The sequence below is a fragment of the Suncus etruscus genome, chromosome 3 (genome assembly GCF_024139225.1).
Source record: "Suncus etruscus isolate mSunEtr1 chromosome 3, mSunEtr1.pri.cur, whole genome shotgun sequence".
Lineage (NCBI taxonomy): Eukaryota > Metazoa > Chordata > Mammalia > Eulipotyphla > Soricidae > Suncus > Suncus etruscus.
This window is the reverse complement of record NC_064850.1, coordinates 129,260,633-129,286,501: the sequence shown is the minus strand read 5'-3', so window position 1 is coordinate 129,286,501 and position 25,869 is coordinate 129,260,633. Positions and strand designations below refer to the sequence as shown.

At 41.2% G+C, this 25,869-nt stretch overlaps 1 protein-coding gene and 1 pseudogene across 2 annotated transcripts in view; one reads left to right on the top strand and one right to left on the bottom strand.

Moving 5' to 3' along the window:
* Positions 1-6,747: 6,747 nt before the first annotated feature.
* LOC126005415 (uncharacterized) lies at positions 6,748-6,955 on the top strand (annotated as a pseudogene).
* Positions 6,956-8,408: 1,453 nt separating this feature from the next.
* The window catches only part of ANXA5 (annexin A5), a 36,098-nt gene continuing 18,637 nt past the window's right edge, over positions 8,409-25,869 (bottom strand). For both annotated transcript variants that reach the window (XM_049770117.1, XM_049770118.1), the window contains exons 6-13: positions 24,883-24,973; positions 21,747-21,826; positions 20,833-20,889; positions 13,991-14,084; positions 12,910-13,005; positions 11,305-11,363; positions 10,940-11,062; positions 8,409-8,887 (exon numbers count right to left, since the gene is read on the bottom strand). In XM_049770117.1, the coding sequence (XP_049626074.1) occupies positions 8,825-8,887; positions 10,940-11,062; positions 11,305-11,363; positions 12,910-13,005; positions 13,991-14,084; positions 20,833-20,889; positions 21,747-21,826; positions 24,883-24,973 (663 nt within the window). In that variant the 3' untranslated portion in view covers positions 8,409-8,824. The remainder of the gene's footprint in view (positions 8,888-10,939; positions 11,063-11,304; positions 11,364-12,909; positions 13,006-13,990; positions 14,085-20,832; positions 20,890-21,746; positions 21,827-24,882; positions 24,974-25,869) is intronic.

The following is a 25,869-nucleotide window of genomic DNA, read 5'->3' as shown; positions in this document are numbered from 1 at the left end:
ACTTTTAAGAATTGCTTACCTAGAGCCGGAGAGATAGCATGGAGGTAGGGCTTTGCATTGCATGCAGAAGGACAGTGGTTCAAATCCCGGCATCCCATATGATCCCATATGGTCTCCTGAGCCTGCTAGGAGCAATTTCTGAGCATAGAGCCAGGAGTAAACACCTGCGTGCTGCTGGATGTGACCCAAAAACCAAAAAATAAAAAATAAAATAAAAAAAAAAATAGGGCCTGGAGAGATAGCACAGCGGTGTTTGCCTTGCAAGCAGCCGATCCAGGACCTAAGGTGGTTGGTTCGAATCCCAGTGTCCCATATGGTCCCCCGTGCCTGCCAGGAGCTATTTCTGAGCAGACAGCCAGGAGTAACCCCTGAGCACCGCCGGGTGTGGCCCAAAAACCAAAAAAAAAAATAAAATAAAATAAAAAAATAAATAAATAAAAGGATTGCATACCTAAAGGACCCTTCAAGTTTTAAACAATTCATTTATAAATATAAAGGATCAGAGACAAAGCACCAAGGTGAATGAATTTGCTTTCCAAGCTAAATGACCACAGTTTGAACAATGTGTAAGGAGCTCTGAGCAGAATGAGATGTGTGTGACAGAAACAAAAAATTGTCTTAAATTTGAATTCTTAATTAAATATAAATTGTAATGCATAATATTTCTAGCAATGGAGGAATATGAATTAGATGGTGGTTACTTTGGGGGTTATAGAATGAGTTTTAGGAGCTAGGGGATGAAGGCCCAGTCAAACCTCACACAATTTTGATTTCCTGAACATGGATAGATGAGGATGGCTCTAGTAAATGCTGCTGAGAGATATCTGTCCACACGGGGGCAGCAGTGAACCAGCAACCTAAGTCCATCCTTCCTGCACATCATCACTAGACCATAAAAGATCTAAGGAAGAGAATAGGCCAAGCACCTGCACTGCCAAAGCCATGCATTCTGCCTCTATCACCCAGAATCACCATTTTCCTGATAGCCCTGCTGCATCACTGAGCCTCTTACAATTCCTTTTGGGGACACTGATATGACCACGTTGCAGGAACACCAGTTTGGGGCTGATATCACCAGGGCTTTTTGGAGTGTGTATAGGCATACACACATATCTTCATACCCCCTTATCTTCCTTCTTCCAGGAGGCTTTGAAGCTGAGTATATGATCCTAAAAGTCATAGTAGCAGTAGTAGTTATTTGAATTTCTGGATAACTTCATTTGTTTGATGCTGTCATCCCTAAAGGAATATTACACTTTAACACAATGGACAGCTAACAAGAGCTTACTAAATCTGCTGTTGTATTAATGACTTCATTGGAGATTCAATAATTTTCACAAGTATGCTTGCTATTGTACTTTTTCTTTTTTTCATCTGTTCAATTTTATTTTTTCTATTTTTCAATAATCTTTTTCACTTTCCAGAAAACAAATGTATTATGATCAACTATGTAATGCTTTTTCTTTAACTAAATTAATTCATTAAAAAATTTTATTTTTTGATTTTTGTGCAACAACTGGTGGTGCTCAGGGGTAGCTTCTGACTCATGGGGTCATTCCAGGACCCTACAGGATGCCTAAGATGAAACCTGGGTTAGCTGCATGCAAGACAAATGCCCTACCAACCTATGCTATTGCTCCAGCACCATAATAAAAATGTTTAATTATAGGCACATGTTGGGCTCTACTTGCTGTAATCTGCCATAATCCAACCCCGGGAGAACTGGTCTGCAGCAGGGTTGCTGCACAAAATAAAACAAACCAAATATAAGAGTGAAAGATATGAGGCTGGAGCTGTGGAGCAAGGCGTAAGGCATCTGCCTTGCCCAAGCTAGCGTAGGACTGACCGTGGTTCAATATCCCGGCATCCCATGTGGTCCCCAAAGCCAGGAGTGATTTCTGAGTGCATAGCCAGGAGTAACCCCTGAGCATCACCGGGTGTGGCCCAAAAACCAAAAAAACTTTTTTTAGATCAGGGAGAAAGCTATAATCAAGGATAGAAATCTGTTCAATCTAACCCTAACACTAACCCAATCATGATTAAGGTCTTATTTTAAGAGGTGGTGTATTATTTAAATGAGAGGACCCCTTTTATGGCTGGCTTGTGCTGGACTGTAAGGGGTCTAGAATCAACCTTCATCACACCTCTACACTCAACAATCCACCATTTCCACCTATGCCTTCTGCTTTCAAAAGTGAATTATGCACCTTATCACAACCACTCGCACACCGATACATGCCCAACAAAACAAGTAAAGCACAAAAGCAAATACAACAAATAGTAACAACAACAAAACAAAAAACATAAATGTTATCTTTTCTTGCATCTAAATTATAATCAGAAACTCTTGCTCATGCCCTTCAGACATTTCACTTTCTGGCCTTGGGGGTCTTTGTAATTATTATAAGGAAGACATGACCAGGAATTACTGCAAGCTCAAAACAACAACAACAACAACAACAACAACAACAAAAAAACAGTCCTGAGGCCTTATGGACAGACATATATTAGTGCTGTATATCTAGACTTTGGGAACACTAACAGTTGCACCAAAACACCATGCTAAACAGAGACAGAGACACACCTCACAGCTTTCACCACTGAACTGGGATACTACTAAATCAATAACCAATGCTACAATCAACCACAGTTCCACAGTACAAATTCTCCATGCAATACCTCTTTCTTAATCAAGGTCTTACAGTCAATACATGTACTGCTTGAAAATTACAACACTTAAGACCGATTTCTTGTTTTTTGTGATATGTGCCACTCTTTGTGGTGTGAGATGATACTTCATTGTTGTTTTGATTAGCATCTCCCTGATAATTAGTGATGTGGAGCATTATTCATGTGTCTTTTGGCCAACTGTATTTCTTCTTTGACAAAGTATTCATTTCTTCTCCCCAATTTTTGATGGGATTAGATTTTTTTATGTGAAGTTCGGTCAATGCCTTGTATATTTTGGATATTAGCCCCTTATTTGATGGGTAGTGGGTAAATAATTTCTCCCAGTCAGTCGGTGGCTCTTGTATCCTGGGCACTACTTCCTTTGAGGTGAAGAAGCTTCTCAGCTTAATATATTCCGTCTGTTTATCTCTGTTTCCACTTGTTTGGAGAATGCTGTTTTCTCCTTAAAGATGCCTTTAATCTCAGTGTCATGGAATGTTTTACCTACATGTTGTTCTACATACTTTATGGTTTCAGGTTTGATGGAGATATCTATAATTCATTTGGATTTTACCTTCGAACGTTGTGTTAGCTGAGGGTCTGAGTTTGTTTTTGTGCAAGTAGCTAACCAGTTGTGCCAACACCACTTTTTGAAGAGACTTTCCTTGCTCCATTTAGGATTGATTTCTTGCCCCTTTATCAAAAATTAAGTGATTGTATGTCTGGGGAACATTCTCTGAGGACTCAATCCTATTCCACTGATCTGAGGAGGATCTGTCTTTATTCCAATACCATGCTGTTTTTATAACTATTGCTTTGTAGTACAGCTTAAAATTGGGGAAAGTAAAGCCTCCCATATTCTTTTTCCCAAGGATTGCTTTAGCTATTCGTGGATGTTTATTGTTCCAAATGAATTTCAGAAGTGTTTGATCCACTTCTTTGAAGAATGTCATGGGTATCTTTAGAGGGATCACATTAAATCTGTACAATGCTTTGGGGAGTATTGCCATTTTAATGATGTTAATTCTGCCAATCCATGAGCAGGGTATGTTTCCATTTCCACGTGTACTCTCTTATTTCTTGCAGCAGGGTTTTTAAGTTTTCTTTGTATAGGCCCTTCACGTCTGTAGTCAAGTTGACTCCAAGATATTTGAGTTTGTGTGGCACTAATGTGAATGGGGTTGTCTTCTTAATGTCCATTTCTTTTCTATCATTATTGGTGTATAAAAAGGCCATTGATTTCTGTGTTAATTTTTTAGCCTGCCACATTGCTATATGAATCTATTGTTTCTAGAAGTTTTTAGAGTCTTTAGGGTTTTCTAAATATAGTAACATGTCATCTGCAAACAGTGAGATCTTGACTTCTTCTTTTCCTATCTGGATGTCCTTGCCTAATCACTATAGCAATTACTTGCAGAACAAGAACAATCAGTTGGGGCCAGAGAGATAGCATGGAGGTAAGGCATTTACCTTTGATGCAGAAGGTCATCGGTTCGAATCCCTGCGTCCCATATGGTCCCCCGTGCCTGCCAGGAGCAATTTCTGAGCCTGGAGCCAGGAAAAACCCCTGAGCACTGCCGGGTGTGACCCCCCCCCCAAAAAAAAAAGAAAAAAAAAAGAACAATCAGTGCTGGTGGGGATGTGGAAAGGAGCTCTCATTCACTGCTGATGAGAATGCCATATAGTCCAGACTTTATGGAAAACAATATGGAGATTACTCAAAAAACTAGAAATTGAGCTCCCATATGATCCAGCTATACCACTCCTAGGGATATACCCTAGGAACACAAAAATACAATTCAAAAATCCCTTCCTCACACCTATATTCATTGCAGCACTATTTACAATAGCAAGACTCTGGAAACAACCAAGATGCTCTTCAGCAGATGAATGACTAAAGAAACTGTGGCACATATACACAATAGAATATTATGCAGTGTCAGGAGAGATCAAATCATGAAATTTTCCTATACATGGATGTACATGGAATCTATTATGCTGAGAAGAGTCAGAGGGAGAGAGATAGACACAGAACAGTATCACTCATCTATAGATTTTAAGAAAAATAAAAGACATTTTTGTAATAATTTCAGAGACAATAAAGATGAGGGCTAGAAGGTCCAGCTCATGATATGAAGCTCACCACAAGGAGTGCTGAGTGCAGTTAGAGAAATAACTACACTGACAACTAACATAACAATGTCAATGAATGAGGGAAGTAGAAAGCCTGTCTCAAATACAGGCGGGGGGGGGTGGGGGTGGGCAGGGGAGGGAGGGAGGAGATTTGGGGCATTGGTGATGGAAATGTTGCACTGGTGAAGGGGGGTGTTATTTATATGACAGAAACCCAACTACCATCATGTTTGTAATCAAATTGTATTAATAAAGATATTTTAAAAAATAAAAACACAAGCTGCTTGAAAAAAAAAAGACTGAGAATGAGGAAGTAAGGAGATTGAAAAAGGAAGCTCAGTTAAAAAATTGAGTGGTGGGCCGGAGAGATAGCATGGAGGTAAGGCGTTTGCCTTTCATGCAGGAGGTCATAGATTCGAATCCCGGCGTCCCATATGGTCCCCCGTGCCTGCCAGCAGCAATTTCTGAGCCTGGAGCCAGGAATAACCCCTGAGCACTGCCGGGTGTGACCCAAAAACCACAACAACAACAACAAAAATTGAGTGGCAATAAATAAATAAATAAATAAATTGAGTGGCATCATCCTGATTTCGATGGAGAAAATGCACAGAAAATCAGAATCTTTAACTACAGAAACTGGACGCCAACAACAGCTAATGTACGAAAAAATTTCACCGGGATCACAGAGAATGACTCCGATTAGACAACCTAGTATGCCTGGAGCTTAGAGTCGGTCTTATGCCAGAAAACTTCAGGGGTACAGAACCCTTCAGATCAATTTATCAATAAGTTCAGTATGGAAGGCAAAGAAATATGCTTGAAATACAGAAAATGAGAGTTATTCCAACCTGCTATCACTCCTTGCCCTCTTTGCATCTCTTCCCTCGGAGGAGGCATGAGAGAATACATTGAAACCAAGTGGGAAGAGTCATCTTTTTTGTTTTGTTTTGTTTTTTGGGTCACACCCGGCAGCGCTCAGGGGTTATTCCTGGCTCTATGCTCAGAAATCGCTCCTGGCAGGCTTGGGGGACCATGTGGGATGCCGGGATTCAAACCGATGACCTTCTGCATGAAAGGCAAATGCCTTACCTCTATGCTATCTCTCCAGTCCTGGAAGAGTCATCTTATGAATGATCTCATAAATTATTTGAAATATCAAAAAAAAAAAAGAGACTAATTTCAAAGTCACAGTGACAAAAATCTAGCACTGGAGACTCCCACTCAGATTTTAATAGTCATTATGTTTTGACCATTGGTTTGGTGTGGTATTCAAGATATTGCTCAGGGAACTTTCCTTTTTTCAGACTTTCTTTGAACATATATATTAGAATATGCTGTCAAATAATGTTCGAATTCTTTTTTTTTTTTTCGGGCCACACCCGGCGGTGCTCAGGGGTGACTCCTGGCTGTCTGCTCAGAAATAGCTCCTGGCAGGCACGGGGGGGGGGGGGGGGGCCTATGGGACACCGGGATTCGAACCAACCACCTTTGGTCCTGGATCGGCTGCTTGCAAGGCAAACGCCACTGTGCTATCTCTCCGAATGTTCTAATTCTTATCATCAATAAATACACAAAAGGCATTTGAGATGTTCTCTTCATTGCAGCAAAATTATAAATACCACGGATCTAGAGACAACCAAAGTAATTATGACAAAATACGAGAGGGACTGGAGCGATGGCGCAAGTGGTAAGGTGTCTGCTTTGCCTGCACTAACCTAGAACAGACAGTGGTTTGATCCCCCAGAGTCCCATATGGTCCCCCAAGCCAGGAGTAATTTCTGAGCGCATGGCCAGGAGTAACCCCTGAGCATCACCAGGTGTGGCCCCAAAAAAGAAAAAAAAAATGAGTGGAAAATAAAAATGAGGTACATCTAAACAATAGAATAATATACCGTTTTTAGGAAAAATTAGGTCACATTTTTGAAATTAAAAAAATTTTTAACCATCACTTCTCGGCTTTTTGGCTAAGATCAAGTGTAGTATCTGTTCTTATCAGTTTAATATCTGATACATCGTCTATCTGACGATATATTAAATGGATTTTTGGCAGTAGGAGAGAGAGAGAGAGAGAGAGAGAGAGAAAGAGAGAGCATGGAGGTAAGGCATTTGCCTTTCATGCTGAAGGATGGTGGTTCGAATCCCGGCATCCCATATGGTCCCCTGTGCCTGGCAGGGGCGATTTCTGAGCATAGAGCCAGGAGTAACCCCTGAGTGCTACTGGGTGTGACCCCCCCCCCAAATTTTAAGGGGGGGCCTGGGCAATAACACAGCAGTAGGGCATTTGTCTTGCACATGGCCAACCCAGGAGGAACCATGGTTCGAATCCTGGCATCCCATGTGATCCCCTGAGCCTGCCAGGGGTGATTTCTGAGTACAAAGCCATGAGTAACCCCTGAGTACTGCTGGGTGTGACCCAAAAACAAACAAACAAAAATTTTTTAAGTTGGAATAATACACCAAAATATCTATGGTTCTTTTTTTTTTTCTTGTTTTGAGGAGGGGAGGGAGGGAGAGGTAGGAGGGATGGGAGAAGAGAAGAAAAGAAGAGGTAAAAGGAGGGGACAAGAGAAGAAAAGAAGAGGGGAGGGGAGAAGAAAAGGAGAGGGGAGGGGAGAAAAAAGAAGGGGGGAGAGAGAGAGAGAGAGAGAGAGAGAGAGAGAGAGAGAAAGAGATTAGAGGATTGGCACAGCAACTAGCTGACCTCGACTGCATCCTCAACAACCCATAAAGGTCCAAAAAACACCAAAACAGGACTAAATTCTGTGTGCAAAACCTTGAGGAACCCATGGGCATTGCCAATATTTAACCAAAAATGTTAAACAAATTCACACTTTATAGCATAGGGCTTTAGAAAGTAATACGATGTTTAAGTACCTTTCACACTAGCTAAAAGAAAAATAGCTGATATGACGGTTTAACAGGCTGTAAACAAGGAACTGTAACCTCTGGCTGTAAAATACTTAATAAAGAATAAAACTGTAAAGGACAGAAAGGGGGCAGTTATTCCAAGGACTAGGGTTTGCATGCAAGAATACCATCCTCAGCATCATACAACCACAACAAGGTGTGGCAAAGACAGAAAAAAGTTCTCATAGCTCCTTGATCCCTCAAAATCACATGAATCTTCTGACATACAAAGTCAGTGTGGGGTGGGAAACCATGCTAAGGATGTGGAGCAAGGCACCCTCCCTTAGCCTGTACATGAGCTGTTTCCTTGAGCATCCAGGACCCAACTTCAGGGAAGTTGGAGGACCTCATGGAAGTCACAAACTGTGAGCATGAGACCTGTAGGGGTGCAAGTACTTCTGTGTCTTGTCCTATGCATAAAGAAGTGCTGTTGTCTGGGGTAGAATAAGCTAAGAACAAAACTGAGCAGTAGGACTTTTTTCCCAAAGGAGACTAAGGTGAGCAGCCAACTCCTGGATTTCTAGATGGGGCGAAGGACAGGGAAGGCACACAGTAGTAGGGAATCTAAGCAGTTTAAGTCCACTAGCTTCAAAATGACACTGTTGTTACATAGACACATGAGTTCTTTAAACAGACACAGGCAAATCATTTAGAGGGAAGGAAATATTTATTTTTCATTCATCTTTGGAGACACAGCTACCTTATTTTCCAGATAATTTTAGGAGCAAACTGATGAATACTTCCAGTTCACAATCTCAAACAAAGGTTCTGAGTGAGGCAATATGGCTGCTACTTTCATATAAATGAGGTTTTCTTTAAAAGGTAAAAGCCATTAGTCTAACTTCTGAAGGCAATAGACATGAGCCAGGCCTTAGACTTAGGAACATCCATATAAATCAGCCAGGCTTTAGACTTCATAACATAGTACTTGAGCATGGTAACAATCACAGAGCAAGAAGCGTCTATAGGTTCACCTATGGCATAACCATCATTCACTTTTACATGGTAGTATGAATAAGGTGGCATGTAGACTCTGCAGCAGTGATGCGGTGAGTATGCTGAAGAGGTCGGTGGCAAGCACAGTGCAGGGTCTCTCTCCAGGCTAAGGCTCAGCTCAGTCCTCTTCTCCTCCACAGAGCAGCAAGAGGGCTTTCTTATAGTCCCCAGATGTATCGCCCTGAAACCACAATGTCCTCTTTAAGCATCCAGATTCACAGAGACTGAACACTGGTAACAATTTTTATATGCAAGACTTCCCCAAGTAGGTGATCTCAGTCAGCAACCTGAGTGTTGTGCAGGGAGCCTCCTAGGATATTGCCTATTTAACTTTCTTTTGACTCTGACACTACCTAAGGTGGAAGTGGATTACCCCTCAGGTGTCAGAGCAATGAAAAAGCATCTACAACTAGACTCAAATCAAATTCTGACACTTTCCCGTCAGTGCAGGACCAAGTGTTGGTGATGCCACTCCTCCTTGGCTTTGCCTTTATTTGAACATCTAGAGAGGAGGGAGAAGCCAATGGTTCTAACGGCCCATGCCCTTCAGTACAGACATGCAGCACTAATATAGTTAAAACACCTATGAACTGAGGGGTTAGAAATGGAGCTCATTGGGGCCGGAGAGATAGTATGGAGGTAAGGCGTTTGCCTTTCATGCAGGAGGTCATCAGTTCGAATCCTGGCGTCCCATATGGTCCTCCGTGCCTGTCAGGAGCAATTTCCGAGCCTGGAGCCAGGAATAACCCCTGAGCACTGCCGGGTGTGACCCAAAAACCACAAAAAAAAAAAAAAAAAGAAAAGAAAAAAGAAAAAAGAAATGGAGCTCATTGATAGGACATGTGCTTTACATGTAGGACTTCCTGGATTCCACCTACAGTGTCAAGGAATAGAAATCATAAATTACTTGACTCAAGATCCTGATTGGTGCATGGCCTATATTCCTCTGTGAAAGGAAGGGGGAGGGGAAGGAGAAGATAGTTCTCCTATCTGAACATGATTAACCTGTTCAAGAAAGTAGACCCCAGGCCTCATTTCAAACAGACTAACATCAGAGGAACTGCCAGAGACAGTTAAGTCTGGATTATGTAATTGAGCCACAGAGTGCATTTGAGATATCCCCTAATATAGTCATAGTCTTGCTTTGTAACTGCAGAATGGACTCCAAATATGCTCATGTTTCTTAAAATGCTCTCAACTTTGATTTGGTTTACAGAGGACATGGGAATTTCAGCCTCGGTACCTTGCTGCCTGATACAGATGCTACTCCAACATCAGGTATCATGTAAATTGAAGACCTTACTTTATCTGGGTCCCAGTTTTCAAGCAGGACATTTTCTACTTAATATGCTTAATATTAAGCATGCTTAATAAACCTGAGCTGTTTTTTTTTTCCCCTGGTATGCGTCAGTGCTGACTTCTTCAATGACGAAGCGTCTTTATTTGTTAACGTGAAAGACCACACTCCTAACTATGTACTTAGGTATCATACCTGGGATGATTGTGGGACCCTATGTGGTGCCAGGGAGTAAACATGAGTCAAATCCATGCAAGGCAAAGGCATTACCTATTGTACTATCTCTCTGGCCCTTTGCCCCTATTTTCAAAAGGACAAAAGTGGTAATATTCAGGTTACAGACTGAGTCCCAATAGAAACCAATGGATTCTCCCTCCTAGACCATGAACTGAAACTAGACAATTAAAGAAAAGAAGAACTAATGAACAGCAAAGGATGAACTAATAAACAGAGCTAGAATTGAAAATAGAGGAAAGAACAAATCCACATTATTTTAAAGGCCTGCTAAAGGACCTGTCAAGTTGTCCATTCCTGCTGAGACTGGAGATAAGTTCAACAAAAACGGGGCCGGGCGGTGGCGCTAAAGGTAAGGTGCCTGCCTTGCCTGCGCTAGCTTTGGACGGACCGCGGTTCGATCCCCCGGTGTCCCATATGGTCCCCCAAGCCAGGAGCAACTTCTGAGCACATAGCCAGGAGTAACCCCTGAGCGTTACCGGGTGTGGTCCAAAAAAAAAAAAAAAAAAAAAAAAGTTCAACAAAAACCTGCCTTTTAATTGAAAGCTCTTGGCCATCACTCAGGACCTGGGCCAAGTCCCTGAAACAGTTGTCATCAAACTCCTGACATTTATGGAAGTGTTGGTTCTCTCAGCTATAACATGAATGCTATATTAGTCTGCAGTGGATTTCAAAACATCATTGACAGAAAAGTTCTATTACCTTAATCATGGAGTAAAGAGAGGTGGCAAAATTCTTCCTAAATTCTTTTCTGATGTTAAACAGGTCAATCTCACTCCTGGAAACTACAACTCTGATGAGGGTATGATCATCGGTTCCAGCACCCTTTAATAAAAGAAAAATAAATAAAAAGGAAAGAGAAGTACATTGTTAAAAATTATCAGAACCTGCATGAAAATTCACTGAACTGGGTTGAATCACCAAGCACATACACTGTAAAAATTAAAATGACATGTTTTAAGGAGGAAAACACTAATTCAGAGTCTTTCTCTAAAAAAATATTGTCATTCGAAAAAGAGAATAACTAGAGAGATTCATTAATTAGACAAGCCAAAATGCACACTTACTTTCATAGCGTAGTAAAGTGTTTCTGCCAGATAGGCAGGAATGCTTCGAATTGATTTCACTAAGAAAATAAAAAGGCAATAAAATAAAATAAAATGGTTACATGCTATTTTGACATTAAAAGAATCAAATAATTATCAATCAGAAGTTATTTTATTTACTTATTTTAATTCTATTTTTATAAGGCAAGAAAATAAGTAAGATATATTCAAAAGAATATAAACATGACACAGCATCAGATATAACATGTATATGTCCTTAAGATGTTTTCTCATAATAATATTTTTCTAGAAAAATAATAGCACTAGTCTGAGAGTTAACTCAGAGATTAATCCCAGCAAGACTGTGCCTTCAGTATTGGTATAATAGCCCACATCTGTGATGCTGAAGGATCAGACAGACTCAAGTGAAGGCATTGAGAAGTCAGAGAGTGGGGCAGGTGAGATAGCACAGCAGTAAGGCATTTGCCTTACATGCAGAAGGACGGTGGTTCGAATCCCGGCATTCCATATGAGCCTGATGGGGGGTGATTTCTGAGTGTGGAACCAGGAGGAACCCCTGAGTGTTGCTGGGTGTGACCCCCCCCAAAAAAAAAAACAAAAACAAACACAGAGTAGAGGGTGGAAAAGGAAAGTGATACTAAAAATATGAGCATAGCTCCAGAGGGTGTGTGTGTGTGTGTGTGTGTATGTATGTGTGTGTGTGTGTGTGTGTGTGTGTGTGTGTGTGTGTGTGTGTGTGTGTGTGTTTCTCCAGGGATCAGATTCAGGGTGGGAAAGGAAAGTGATATCAAGCAGGGCTGTGGAAATGGAGTGGAGCCCAACTCCACAGCCCTGCATTAAAGGCTTGCAATCCATCACTGAGTTATATCTCAAAAATATTTATAATCAACTGCTTACTATTTCCATAGAATTAGCTGACCTTATGGATTCGGAGAGATGATACAGTGGGTAAATATTGCCTTGTTTGTTGATAACTCGGGGCTTAAACTATGGCATTAAGTATGGATCCATGTGTAACCCCTGAGTACCATCAGGTGTGGCCAAAAAATAAAAAATAAAAATACCAAACACACAAAAAAGAATCAGTTGATCTCGTCATTTAGCATTTTCATTGGATTAGATAAATTGGAAATTACGTATTTCCTGTGTCCAAACAAACTTCAAGAGCTATTTTAAGGGCCCGGAGAGATAGCACAGCGGCCTTTGCTTTGCAAGCAGCCGATCCAGGACCAAAGGTGGTTGGTTCGAATCCCGGTGTCCCATATGGTCCCCCGTGCCTGCCAGGAGCTATTTCTGAGCAGACAGCCAGGAGTAACCCCTGAGCACAGCCGGGTGTGACCCAAAAACTAAAAAAAAAAAAAAAAAAAGAGCTATTTTAAGGGCACAGACATGCAAAACATGCAGGCGGGAAACCCAGATTTCATCTCTGATACCATATTGTCCCCTGATAACCATTAGAAGCAACCCCTAAGCTCACAGTCCTAAGGATGACTGGGCACAATAACAAAAATCAGGTCAACTTTTTATTGTCATGGAAAACAGTGATTTCTTAGAGATACCCACAGTGAATCATGGAAATATTATATGCATTGTAAGATGACCTACCGACAGCAAGAAGAAGTTGCTCTAGATTACCAGAGGTCTCTCGGTCAATGGTTTCCTCAATCTGGAATCCTGATATGGTCATGTATTTGTCAAACACTAAAAAACAGAAACGTGTTGCTTATCATAAAAGGGTCACTCTTGAAAAAAAGATGATATTTGAACTATATTATATCATGTCAAATGCAAACCTCTTGTTTTTTCAACCTGGAAGAACCATGACCTTTACAGACGTCAATGCATTGATCTGACAACCCCTTGACAAGGGGCCAAAACTGCTCTTTCTTCACTGACTTCCCAATCTCTCCTGACTAGTCATCATCAGGGAGACAAAAAAGTGAGTTTGATGAAGAGAATGCTGAAAAATCTTTTTTTCCTTTTAAAACAGCATTGTTTTATGTATTTGTATGTATTTGCCCTTTTTTCCTTTGAGCTACAAAAAAAAACACAAAAACCTGATATCATAAGGACAATGGCAGACATTCTGAATGGGTCAAGAAGGTACCAAGCAAGAGCAATATACAGACGGATGAAGTGCAGTGGAGTAGAAAGTATCTGTATTTTCTAGTATAAATACTGTCAAATTAGCCAAGGGGCCCTACTTACACAAAGTATGATTTTTATTTCAATATTTAATCTTTCGAATTTGGAGGACACAAAAATATGCAAAGCTCACAGATGAACTCTTTCGTAGCTCAGAAAACCATATATGTGATGCTGGGAATGGGGCAGAGTCAGCTGGCCAAAGTATATGTATACCAGGTAACTGCTAGTGCATTAGATGGCAAATTACCTCCTCAGGCCCAAAAATATATTTTAAATATATTTGTAAGACCTTAGTCACTTACACTGAGCTCATAACCACACTACAAGAGCAGAGACCTTGGTTGCTACTATCTCAGGAGATTTTGAACAGAGACACAGCTGGAATTGTCTCAGGAGATATTGAACAGAGACACAGCTGGAATAGGATAACAAAGTAATACACTCTTCACTCTCAGTGGATGGGACAGACCAGGAGAGAATTCTGGTTTCTTGGCTCAAAGGCAAGAATACTGTCTCTCTGTAACATTTTCTCACTTACCCCTTCTCAAGTGAGACACACTTCGTGTTCCAAAGATGGTGATAAATTTTTCTTCATCAGTTCCCCATTTCAGCTCTCCAGCTTGAAACAGAGCCTGTGAAAATTCAGCCTTAATTAATATACTGTTCTGGCATCTCATTTCCACTTTCTTAAGGATACTTAAGGACAATTCCCTACTCTGAAACTCTGCTCCTTGAGTTGGAGCTTTCCCTTGAACATGGTGCCACAGAGGTGGCATGAATTGGGACAACTGAGGAGAGCAATGATTCAAGGCTAGAGGTTCCCCACACACCTATAATCACTCCAGGTCCCAGAGGAACAGTGGTGTGGTAGCAGAAAGATTCTAACCCTCTTTGTGGACAAAGTCTCCAGATTGCATTTTCTATTTTGCTAGCTCAGAGCATGGTCACTAGACTAGGGAGTAAAAAAAAATCTACATTTTCTCAATGGCAAACAGGATTTAACCAAAGTTAACAATGAAGTTTGAATAGGCCATAAAAATGGTTCAAGGCACACATGCTTTGGAATCACAACTTTGATTCCTAGAGTCATAGGATCCCCTAAACAAGCCAAAGATAACCCCTAAGCAATGTCTCTAGCTAGGAGTAGCCTCTGAGCATAACAAGGTGTGAATCATTCCCTTAAAAGAAAGTTCACATTTCTATAAAAAAAAAAATCACAATGAAATTTTTTTAGTTTCAGGTTTTTAAAGATAATGTGATGCCTGATTTTTAATCCAGGGACCCATCATGCAAAGCATTCCAAACCACTGACCTAGTTCTATAGCAATGAAATGTGTGTGTGTGTGTGTGTGTGTGTGTGTGTGTGTGTGTGTGTGTGTATGTATTTTTTTGGGGGTCACACCCAGCAGCGCTCAGGGGCCACTCCTAGCTCTATGCTCAGAAATCGCTCCTGGCAGCCCCGGGGGGACCATATAAGATGCTGGGATTCGAACCACCATCCTTCAGCATACAAGGCAAACACCCTACCTCCATGCTATCTCTCCGACCCACAAAAATAATTTTTTTGAAATTTGGGCTACACAGGGCTGTATACAGGGACAAGTCCTAGCTTTGCACTGAGGAATCATCAGACTCAGGGAATCATACTCTGGTTTCCAGCAATAGATTATTTATTTTGTTTGGTTTTGTTGGAGTAACTGGTTTTCAGGATAATTCTTTGCTTGTGCTTGTCACATATGATCTGAAACTACCTCTGGATTAGTCCCCTACCCCTACCCTAACTGTTCTCCACCATGGGGATGGTCCTTCTCAATAAAGAAATCTAGGGTTCCAGGGAGAAGCCATTTGTGGTTTTGGTTTCAGTTTTCCAAAACTAGTCTATCTGCCTGTTGTTATCTTTTGCTACTGAGTGGAAAGCTTGTGGTAGAATTTTCCTAAACCTGTTTTATTCTCTTAAACCTTAAGTAAATTAATTGCTATATTGTTATTGTTTCAAGATCCTTGTTACCCAATCCCAAGGGATTGGGAGACGAGGCTTTCACTACAGATTTGGGGCCCACATCCATCTGTTCTTGGAACTTAGTCCTGATCCTGTGATTAGGGATCACTCCAATGAGATACCAGGAATGAAATTGGGATTGGACACATGAAAAACAATGTAACCCCTGTACTCTAACCACCCCCTTACATTTACTTTTTAACATGAAAAGTGAACATATGTTTGCTGGTGTTCAGAGAAGTGCTTAACAAGTTAAGTTAGGTACAATATCATCATTAAACCAGAGACCACTAATTGATACATGGACAACTTACTAAAACTCAAAGAATTACTTCTAGATGTCCATACATGTACATCTTGTTGGATTATACTTCACAGATACTGTATTATTACAAATAGAAAGTGTGGATAGCCCTACAATTAGCAAATTTTATCAGTGTCATTTTGTAAGGTTGTACATTATATATATATATATATATATTATATATATATATATATATATATATATATATATATATATATAAAATGGTACAACAACTAGAGAACTCACCATGCATATAGCAAACTCAAGCTCAATCCCCCCAGCACACCACGAGGTCTCTAAAGTCTGGCCAGGATATAGTCTCTAAACTAGGGGTCTCAAACTCAATTTACCTGGGGGCCGCAGGAGGCAAAGTCAGGGTGAGGAAGGCCGCATAAGGGATTTCTCTTACCAAATATTCGCAATAAAAAATCACATTAGTAAGAAAAAAATCGCAAAAAATCGCATTAAACATTTGCATACCCCAAACGGAACTGCTTGGGGTATGCAAATGTTTAATGCGATTTTTTCTTACTAATGCGATTTTTATTGTGAATAATCGCGAATACTGCGATATCTGAAGGCCGACCGTGGGCCACAAAATGTTGTACAGAGGGCCGCAAACGGCCCGCAGGCCGCGAGTTTGAGACCCCTACCCTAAACCAAAAGCCAGGAAGAAGGAGGGAGGGGGGAGGGAGGGAGGGAGGGAGGGAGAGAGAGAGAGAGAGAGAGAGAGAGAGAGAGAGAGAGAGAGAGAGAGAGTGCTCTACATATTTTTTGGTTTGATTTTGGATCACAAGCAATGGCTATGGAGAAATAAAGTGGTGTAGAGACTAAGGCTCCATCACACACAGAAAACATTCCAAACCGTTGAGTATCCTTCCTACCAAGCAATAACATTCACATGTTTTGTTCATATTCACCTGTATTCATCCTTTGTTTACTATCATTTCTTTCTTTCATTATGCTGGACATCTACTCAGGGGTTCATAGCCCTTGAAGCTAGCCAGGATCCTTTGTTTCAATGTGGGCCCCAAATCTCTGCAGAGGAGGCTTTAAAGTGGATCTTTCCCAAGTGGGTAAAAATTCCCCAGGGGCCAGTGGGACGGGAAGGGAGGACAGTAAGTAGCGTTGAGTGCAATTGGGAGAGACTCTGGCGATTCACTTAAAGGTGGTAGATTTCCAAGGGCATACCATCTCCTTCCCTCAAAGTTCAATATTCTCTCCAGAAAAAAGTTTAAAACAAAGATCTTCTGTAGAAAGAAGTAAAATCAATTTAACACATTAAAAATGCAAAGAGTTAGGACTGGAGAGATAGTTTAGAAGTAAGGTGCTTGCCTAAGACTGTAGCCTACCTGGACTGACACCTGGCATCCATATGATACCCTAAATACAGTCAGAAGTTAAGTACAGAGCCAGGAGTAAATCCTGAGCATTTCCAGGTATGACACAAAACAACAACAATAATAAAAAATTAGAGGTGGAGGAGATGACTCAAATGACTGGAGCATATGCTTTGAATTCCTGGCACTACATGGTCCCCTGAATACCACCAGTAAGTGACAAAAAAAGAATCAATAAATAGGGCTGGAGCACTAGGACAGAGGGTAGGGCACTTACCTTGCACGTGACAGACCCAGGTTTGTTCCCCAGCACCCAATAAGACCACCCAAGTATGCCAGGATTGATCCCTGAGTGCAGAACTAGGGGTAAGCCCTGAGTACCACTGGGTGTGGCCAAATAAACATAAATAAATAAGAAAAAAGGGAAGAAAGGGAAATTAATTATCTATAAAATGCACAATTCTCAGGTACATGAATCACTGAGACTTATAAAACCTATGAAAGAACAGAAACCCGGGGCCAGAGAGATAGCATGGAGCTAAGGCATTTGCCTTTCATACAGAAGGTCATTGGTTCGAATCCCATATGGTCCCCTGAGCCTGCCAGGAGCAATTTCTGAGTGTGGAGCCAGGAGTAACCCCTGAGTAGTGCCAGTGTGACCCAAAAATCAAAAAAAAAAAAAAAAAAAAAAAAGAACAGAAACCCTCTTAAACACCAGGTATACATTGAAGAAAAATTTCTCAAAAGCTTGTAAAAGGGCGGGGCTGGAGAGATAGCATGGAAGTAGGCTGTTTGCTTTGCATGCAGATGGATGGTGGTTCGAATCCTGGTATACCATATGGTCCCCCGAGCCTGCCAGGAGCGCTTTCTGAGCGTAGAGTCAGGAGTAACCCCTGAGCGCTGCTGGGGTTAAAAACAAAAACAAACAAACAAACAAACAAAAAAGCTTATAAAAGGGCTCTTGAACCACCTGAGATTAATCTCAGTTAAGAAATGTAAGATTACGGGGCCGGAGAGATAGCACAGCGGCGTTTGCCTTGCAAGCAGCCGATCCAGGACCAAAGGTGGTTGGTTCGAATCCAGGTGCCCCATAAGGTCCCCTGTGCCTGCCAGGAGCTATTTCTGAGCAGACAGCCAGGAGTAACTCCTGAGCAATGCCGGGTGTGGCCCAAAAACCAAAAACCAAAAAAAAAAAAGGAAATGTAAGATTACAAGCCAGACATAGTACAGCGGATAGGGCACTTGCCCTGCTTACAACTGACCTGGATTCAATACCCCACATCCTATAGGGTACCCCTACCCAGCACTACCAGGAATGATTCCTGCTGAGTGTAGCCCAGAAAATAGAAAAAAGCAAACAATAACAACAAAAAGAATAGCACATATCCTCTAAGGGGACAGGAGAGACAGTACAGCAGGTAAGGTGTTTGTTACATAGGCAAACACCCTCAGAGATTAAGAAATACAGACTCCTGGGCCCCACCCAGAACTATGGCACAGCATATGCATGGTCATGTCTGACAAGTATTGGTCCAGTTACTGCTCAGAACAATCTGTAAGAACAAGGCGAGCTGTTCTCCTTCCCACTCAGAAGAGATAACAACATTAGAGCCTGCATTTGAGTCCCATCACACTGAAAAGTCTGCTCTCTCAGTTCACTGACTGCATGAGCACACACACACACACACACACACACACACTGCACACCTAATGTCATCAGAATCCGCTGGAGTGACTCCAATCTCCTTCTACCTCACCTCGTGAAAGCACTTGGAATGCCTCTCAAGACAAACACTACTTCCTGAGGCCACAGATTATTAAAGTCTGGAAAACAATGTTACTGCTGTTAGAGATAGGCTCCTGACACCTGCAAATAGGATCTGTAGGAGGAGTGACATGAGTTGGGTGCTCATATCTCCAAACTGATGCCTAATGAGAGAGAAAGTGCTCTGAGTGAAAGAGACTCACCAGGAACCCACTCTGGTCCTGCGTGTTTCCTAATCCCTTTGTTCTTCTTGGAAAAAGGAACATTTACCCCTGGACTTTAGAATTAGAATGCCTACCCTGCCCTTAGAAGATCCCTGAGAGGTCTGCAGAGACATGTCCCAAGACCAAACGAGTGCCTCTGACTGCATTAAGAGCTTCAAGGAGACAATCATACAGCAATGACAAGTCAGAAAGCTGAAGGTACTTCAGCCTTTCCCCTCAGAGGGACACCTGACATACACTTGTAGGGGGTCATGAGAAGAAGCAAGAATGGAGACTGACTTAGGAAATAAATTGGCTGAAGTGAGGGAGGTAGGAGGGTAGTTGCTAGAAGCTGGAAGTATAAGAAAAAAATTTTAAAAAGAGGTTTTGGGGACAGCTTTAGGAGTCTGGGGTGTTTGCTGAGGCTGGAGGGAAGGAAACACAGAAGTTTAAAGGTTTTCAATAACACCATTAGACAGAGTGGAGAGAAAGAACAGTAGGGAGGGCTCTTGCCTTGCAAGTGGTGACCCAAGTTCAGTCCCCAGCATCCCATATGATTGCCTAAGCACAAAGAAGTGATCCCCAAGCACAGAGCAAGGAGTAAGCCCTGAGCATTGCCAGATGTGGCCAAACTGAATTTAAAAAATAGCAGCATCACATACAAGGTTTGCATTTTGTACAGGTTAATGAAGCACTAGTCCAATGCTGCAGACAGCCAACAAGTAAACACTCTTTACCTTCCTTTACCTATAAAAAGTCGAATAATCAGGCACACCAAAACGAAATCTATACCAGGTAAACAGGTTTTGATCATTGGTGGGCTGAGTTCAAACAGCAAGGAAGTGTTTGAGAACATCAGGAGACAGAAAAACAAGGAGGTTAGACTCCGTAAGAATCACCCTCCCTTTTAACTCCCATCTCTATATAGGTGTTCCAGAAAAGGTCCTAGAACTCCTGTTCCTAGAAGGGCCTTTGTGAGGAAGTTTGGAGTTGAAGACCATCCCATGGGTTTCCTGAGGAACAGTTTTTGGGAGAGTGCCCTCCCGAGAGGTGTTTCCCAAGGAAATCCTTTTAAAGTTTGCAGTCCCCACCCTGGAGTTTGGGGTTTCTCATGAGGTCTCTCAGGTTCTACTGCTGGCTTGTCAAAACCCACTGGTGAGTAAAACCTCTTTGTTTTCCCGTCAGAAACTTTGTTATGATCAAGTGCACTTCTGGTATAGCACATTCCCTCTTTAGTGAGGCAAAGGAATGAGAGCATTCTGGGCCACTAGGAAGTTGATCCACCCTAAAGAACAGTACTGCTTTCTGCTTTTACATTAGCAAGGTCCAACCACAATTTTCAGAAAGGACAATTAAGCTGTGGGAGTGAACATCGCTCTTCCTTATTCAATGATTGAGGACTAAGGATTAAGAATTGTGTAGTGATAGCATGAGAGATTGTACAAGGGTTGGGTTTTGAAGTATTTGCCTCACACAGGGATACTTCTGGTTCTATCCCCATAATCATATGGTCCCCCAAGCAAAGCCAGGAATATGCCTGAGCACCTTAAGCATGTCTTAAAAACCAAAACCAAACAAAATCAAGTAACTATGGGCCTAAATAAGGGCCTGAGACAGCCCTAAAAGTTGAGCACATGCTTTGCATGAGGGAAGTCCAGTTCAATCTCTATCCCACCTGGTTCCCCAAGAACCACCAAAAGCAACCACTAGTATCACAGGATATGGTCCAAAAACAAACCAAAAAGTCAAGCATGCTAGTTACTACTTACCTGAGCATCTTGTTCAACCAGAGCTTCATCAATTCCAGTATCAGGGTCTCTATTGGCCTAAGAGAGATAAAATGTTATACAGCATTTCCATTCATAGGGAGAAATTATTACATTTGACGGTTATTTACATATGGCATTGTTATATATTTCCTAATTCTATGAAAAACAATAAAAGAATAGTGACATTCAAAAATAACTGATAAGTTAGCCACTAAGAGTTAGATGATGGACCAGAGTGGGAGCAATAGCACGGTGGGTAGAGCACTTGCCTTGCTCAAGATTTGCCTGGGTTCAATCCTCAGCACCCCTTATGGTCCCTTAAATAGTGATTAAGCCCTGAGTATCACTGAGTGTGAACAAAAATAAATAAGTAAATAAATAAATAAATAATAGTAGTTTTTAATGAGTTTAGGTCAGGGGCCAGAGAGATCACACAATGGGTAGGACTTTTGCCTTGCTTGGGGGTGAGCAAGGGTTTTAATTCCCTGCATCCCGTATGGTTTCCTGGACCAGCCACAAATAGTTCCTGAGTGCAGAGCCATAAGTAACCCTTGAGCAGCACTAGGTATGACCCCAAAACAAAACAAACAAAAAAACTCCAAAGAGTTTAGGTCAGATAGTATAAGGCACAGATGCAGGCACCCTAAAATCAATTTCAAATATAAGAAATTATCAAAAGAATTTTAAGTTGCCTTACTTAATGCTGATTACACAAGACTGACGTGGGGCTTTTGTTTTTTTGATTTGGCTTTTGGGCCACACTGAGCAGTGCTCTCAGGTTTACTTCCGACTCTGTTTAAGAAATACTCTTGGCAGTGCTCAGGGGACCATATGGGGTGCCAGGAATATAAGGCAACTACCCTTTCCTGGCTTCAGGCTTTTTAATGAAATTGTAATTAATTTCCAACTGATACCTGCAGAAGAACCACCAACATCCTCTGGTAGTAACCCGAAGTATCCCCCACCACATCATCTTCCAGGCTTGAGCCATATTCTGAAACAAAATAATCAAATTAACGTAAGCCTTCCTTCATAGAGAAATAATCCTTCCCTATTACTTAAGTGGAAGTAACATCAAGGAAGAAAGATTTGATTACCACAAATGTTCATTCTCTACTCCAGCTCTACTATCCTGGAAACTATAAGCAAATTATTCACATAGCAAAATGAAAACAAATTAAAGCCTCAAAAAGCAGCAATCAGTCCTAATTTATGACTCAGCCATTCAGAACCACTATCAACAAATACATTTACTCATCTACGCATACCTGTTTATTCTAGAACACCTCTAAAATACTTCAACCATAATTTAACATTCAGGTTTGCTATCTTTTTAATATACTTTATTATTGTTTTCCAAAGATCTATAATCATCCATTTTCTGAAAATATTAATTAGACATGATCATTCCTTCCTGCTAAGGTGATACTTTTCCTCTGAACAAATCAAGTTAGCTTTGAGAGGCAGCAGTTAAAGATTTTAAAATATGTCCTTTTCCGGGCCCGGAGAGATAGCACAGCAGCGTTTGCCTTGCAAGCAGCCGATCCAGGACCAAAGGTGGTTGGTTCGAATCCCGGTGTCCCATATGGTCCCCTGTGCCTGCCAGGAGCTATTTCTGAGCAGACAGCCAGGAGTAACCCCTGAGCACTGCCGGGTGTGACCCAAAAACTAAAAAAAAAAAAAAAAAATGTCCTTTTCCACTTTTTGCAAATATTCAACAGAAGTCAACAGGAAAGAGAAAAATCAAATCTAAAAGAGTCTAAAGCCTTTCCTCCAACTCTAAAACAGCTACTACTAGGGTCTAATAAACAGCTCAATGAGCTGAGTGCATGTGCATATTCTGCACGTAGGAGGCCTGGGATTTATTCACAGTCCCCTAAGTTCATCCAACAGATCCCAAGCAATGAAAAATGAACATCTAGGGGCCTGGAGAGATAGCACAGCAGCGTTTGCCTTGCAAGCAGCCGATCCAGGACCAAAGGTGGTTGGTTCGAATCCCGGTGTCCCATATGGTCCCCGTGCCTGCCAGGAGCTATTTCTGAGCAGACAGCCAGGAGCAACCCCTGAGCACAGCCGGTGTGACCCAAAAACTAAAAAAAAAAAAAAATGTCCTTTTCCACTTCTTGCAAATATTCAACAGAAGTCAACAGGAAAGAGAAAAATCAAATCTAAAAGAGTCTAAAGCCTTTCCTCCAACTCTAAAACAGCTACTACTAGGGTCTAATAAACAGCTCAATGAGCTGAGTGCATGTGCATATTCTGCACGTAGGAGGCCTGGGATTTATTCACAGTCCCCTAAGTTCATCCAACAGATCCCAAGCAATGAAAAATGAACATCTAGGGGCCTGGAGAGATAGCACAGCAGCGTTTGCCTTGCAAGCAGCTGATCCAGGACCAAAGGTGGTTGGTTCGAATCCCGGTGTCCCATATGGTCCCCGTGCCTGCCAGGAGCTATTTCTGAGCAGACAGCCAGGAGTAACCCCTGAGCACCGCTGGGTGTGGCCCAAAAACCCAAAAAAAAAAAAAAAAAAAGAACATCTATCAGCACTGCTAGATGTGGCCAATAAATAATTTAACTGCTACTGAAGGGAAGAAAATGTTTCTCTAGAGCATTTAAATATTTTATCGTTATTTGAAAGCAAGCACATTTTAAAAGCCTAAAATTTCTATTTTAAGAGGTCAAAAATATTTGTTTATTTCAATGAGTTACTAAGAATCAAAAGCCGAACAGAATATTCAATTCCTTCCTCTAATAGCACTTATTAAATTCCTTTGAGTATTTCTCCTTTCCCTGATTTGTCCCTCAACCCATCTAGAATGAAATATATCTAGTTTATCTCCTTGACACACCCAATTACCTAATCAATCTATTTTCTCTTTGTTTGGAGGGATACCACACCCAATTGTACTCAGGGTCTATTCCTGGTTCTGTGCTCAGAGACCACTCCTGGTGGTGCTTCTGGGACAGAACCACATGCTGTGCCAGGAAATGAACCTGGGTCAGTCACATACATGACAAGTGCTTTAACCCTGTCCTATCTCTCTAGCCCCATCTAATCAGCTCTAAACTAAGGTCTCGGTCCTCCCTCAACTGACCATTCTATCTTCCACTGCCCATAAAGGGACTTCCCATTCCTTTATCATGTCAAAATTTTTAATCCAGGGGCCGGAGAAATAGCATGGAGGTAGGGTGTTTGCCTTGCATGCAGAAGGACAGTGGTTCAAATTCCAGCATCCCATAGGGTCCCCAGAGTCTGCCAGGAGCTATTTCTGAGCATAGAGCCAGGAGTAACCCCTGAGCGCTGCCAGGTGTGATCCAAAAATAAAATTTTTTTTTAATCCAGTTTTGCAAAAATATAACTTTGCCTATTCCATTTTTCTCCCTCAGTGGCTGTACATATATCTTCTACCAAGTTCTCTCTATTGTTTCAATATACTCTTCTGGGTTCCATCTCTATGCCATTGCACCAAAACTAAAATAAAAAAATAGCCTTTTTTCAGGAACAAAATCTACCTTGTCTTGAAATCCAGTTCAGTGTTGAATGGCACCATTAATTGTCCCTCAAATCCAGAGCCATTAAGACCTCTCTCCTTTCAATACTATTGGCGGGGAAGGGTGTAAGAGAGTCACACTCAACAGTGCTCAGGGATTACTACAACCTCTAAAATCAAGGATCATTCCTACCTGGGCATAGAGGACCATATAGGATTTGGGGGCTCAAACCCACATGTAAGTCAAATGCACTACCTACTGTACTATCACTTTTTAATAAAGTCAAAGAAAATCTGTATGTATGTGCCTTCAATACTGTAGTAACAAATCCTATGCAAAAAGCCTCCACAGGACGTTTCTTATAAGCACTGCAAGCTTTTATAAAGAAAAATGCAGTGTTTACTAATAAGGGAAATAAGCATGAAAAATAAACAGCTTATTCATTCATTCATTCACACCCAGGAACCAGAGAGGTTTTCCACTGGTAGTTCCAGGGAGCTAAGCTCCTCTAAGGAGAACAGCTGTCCAGGGAACGAAGAGGAAAATCAAAGACTTGCCTTCTTCATAGACTTGCTTTATGGCCATCAGTTCCTCAGGAGTCCTTGAGGCAATGATCTCTGTCAGGACTTTCTCATCTGTCCCAGCTCCCTGTTTGGAGATTCATTTTTAATAGAGAAAATGCGTTAATAACAAAGTTATTTTTCTGGAATAGAACTTAGTAAAATTGAATGATAATATAATTTTTCTTTAACATAACATTTACGACTTTTTTCACAACTATTACAAAAGTAATAAAAATCTCTCCTGAAGGCAATTTTATCCTTTTGTCTAATTAAAAAAAACTATTGTATTATATATACACATACATAAATGTCAGTTTAATTCTATGCAGCTTAAAACATTTTTGTTTGTTTTTGGGCCACACTTGGCAATGCTCAGAGGTTACTCTTGGATCTGTGCTCAGGAGATCATATGGGATGACAAAGATTGAGTTTGGATCAGCCACCTTACCTACTGTGCTATTGCTCCAGCCCTATCTTAAAATATTCTAAAGGAATTTAAAAGGTCAAAATAATATAACTTAAAAGTTTATGGGGCCGGGCGGTGGCGCTAAAGGTAAGGTGCCTGCCTTGCCTGCGCTAGCCTTGGACGGACCGCGGTTCGATCCCCGGTGTCCCATATGGTCCCCCAAGCCAGGAGTAACTTCTGAGCGCATAGCCAGGAGTAACCCCTGAGCGTTACCGGGTGTGGCCCAAAAACCAAAAAAAAAAAAAAAAAAAAAAAAAAGTTTATATAACTTTATATAGATAAGAACTGACATTTAAACAATGTGTTATTCAAAATGTAAACCCATGTCTCCAAATTAAATCCTCTACGGACCCTCAGAGAAATTCTACAGCAAAAATAACAACAACAACAAAAAAACTGTCAGCAAGAATCTAAAAGCTATATTATCTCGTTATTAGATCTATTTTTCCACTCAGAATCAAACTTTCAACAGAATTAGTGCCTGTTCATAAATATACACAAATATCTAAATTAAA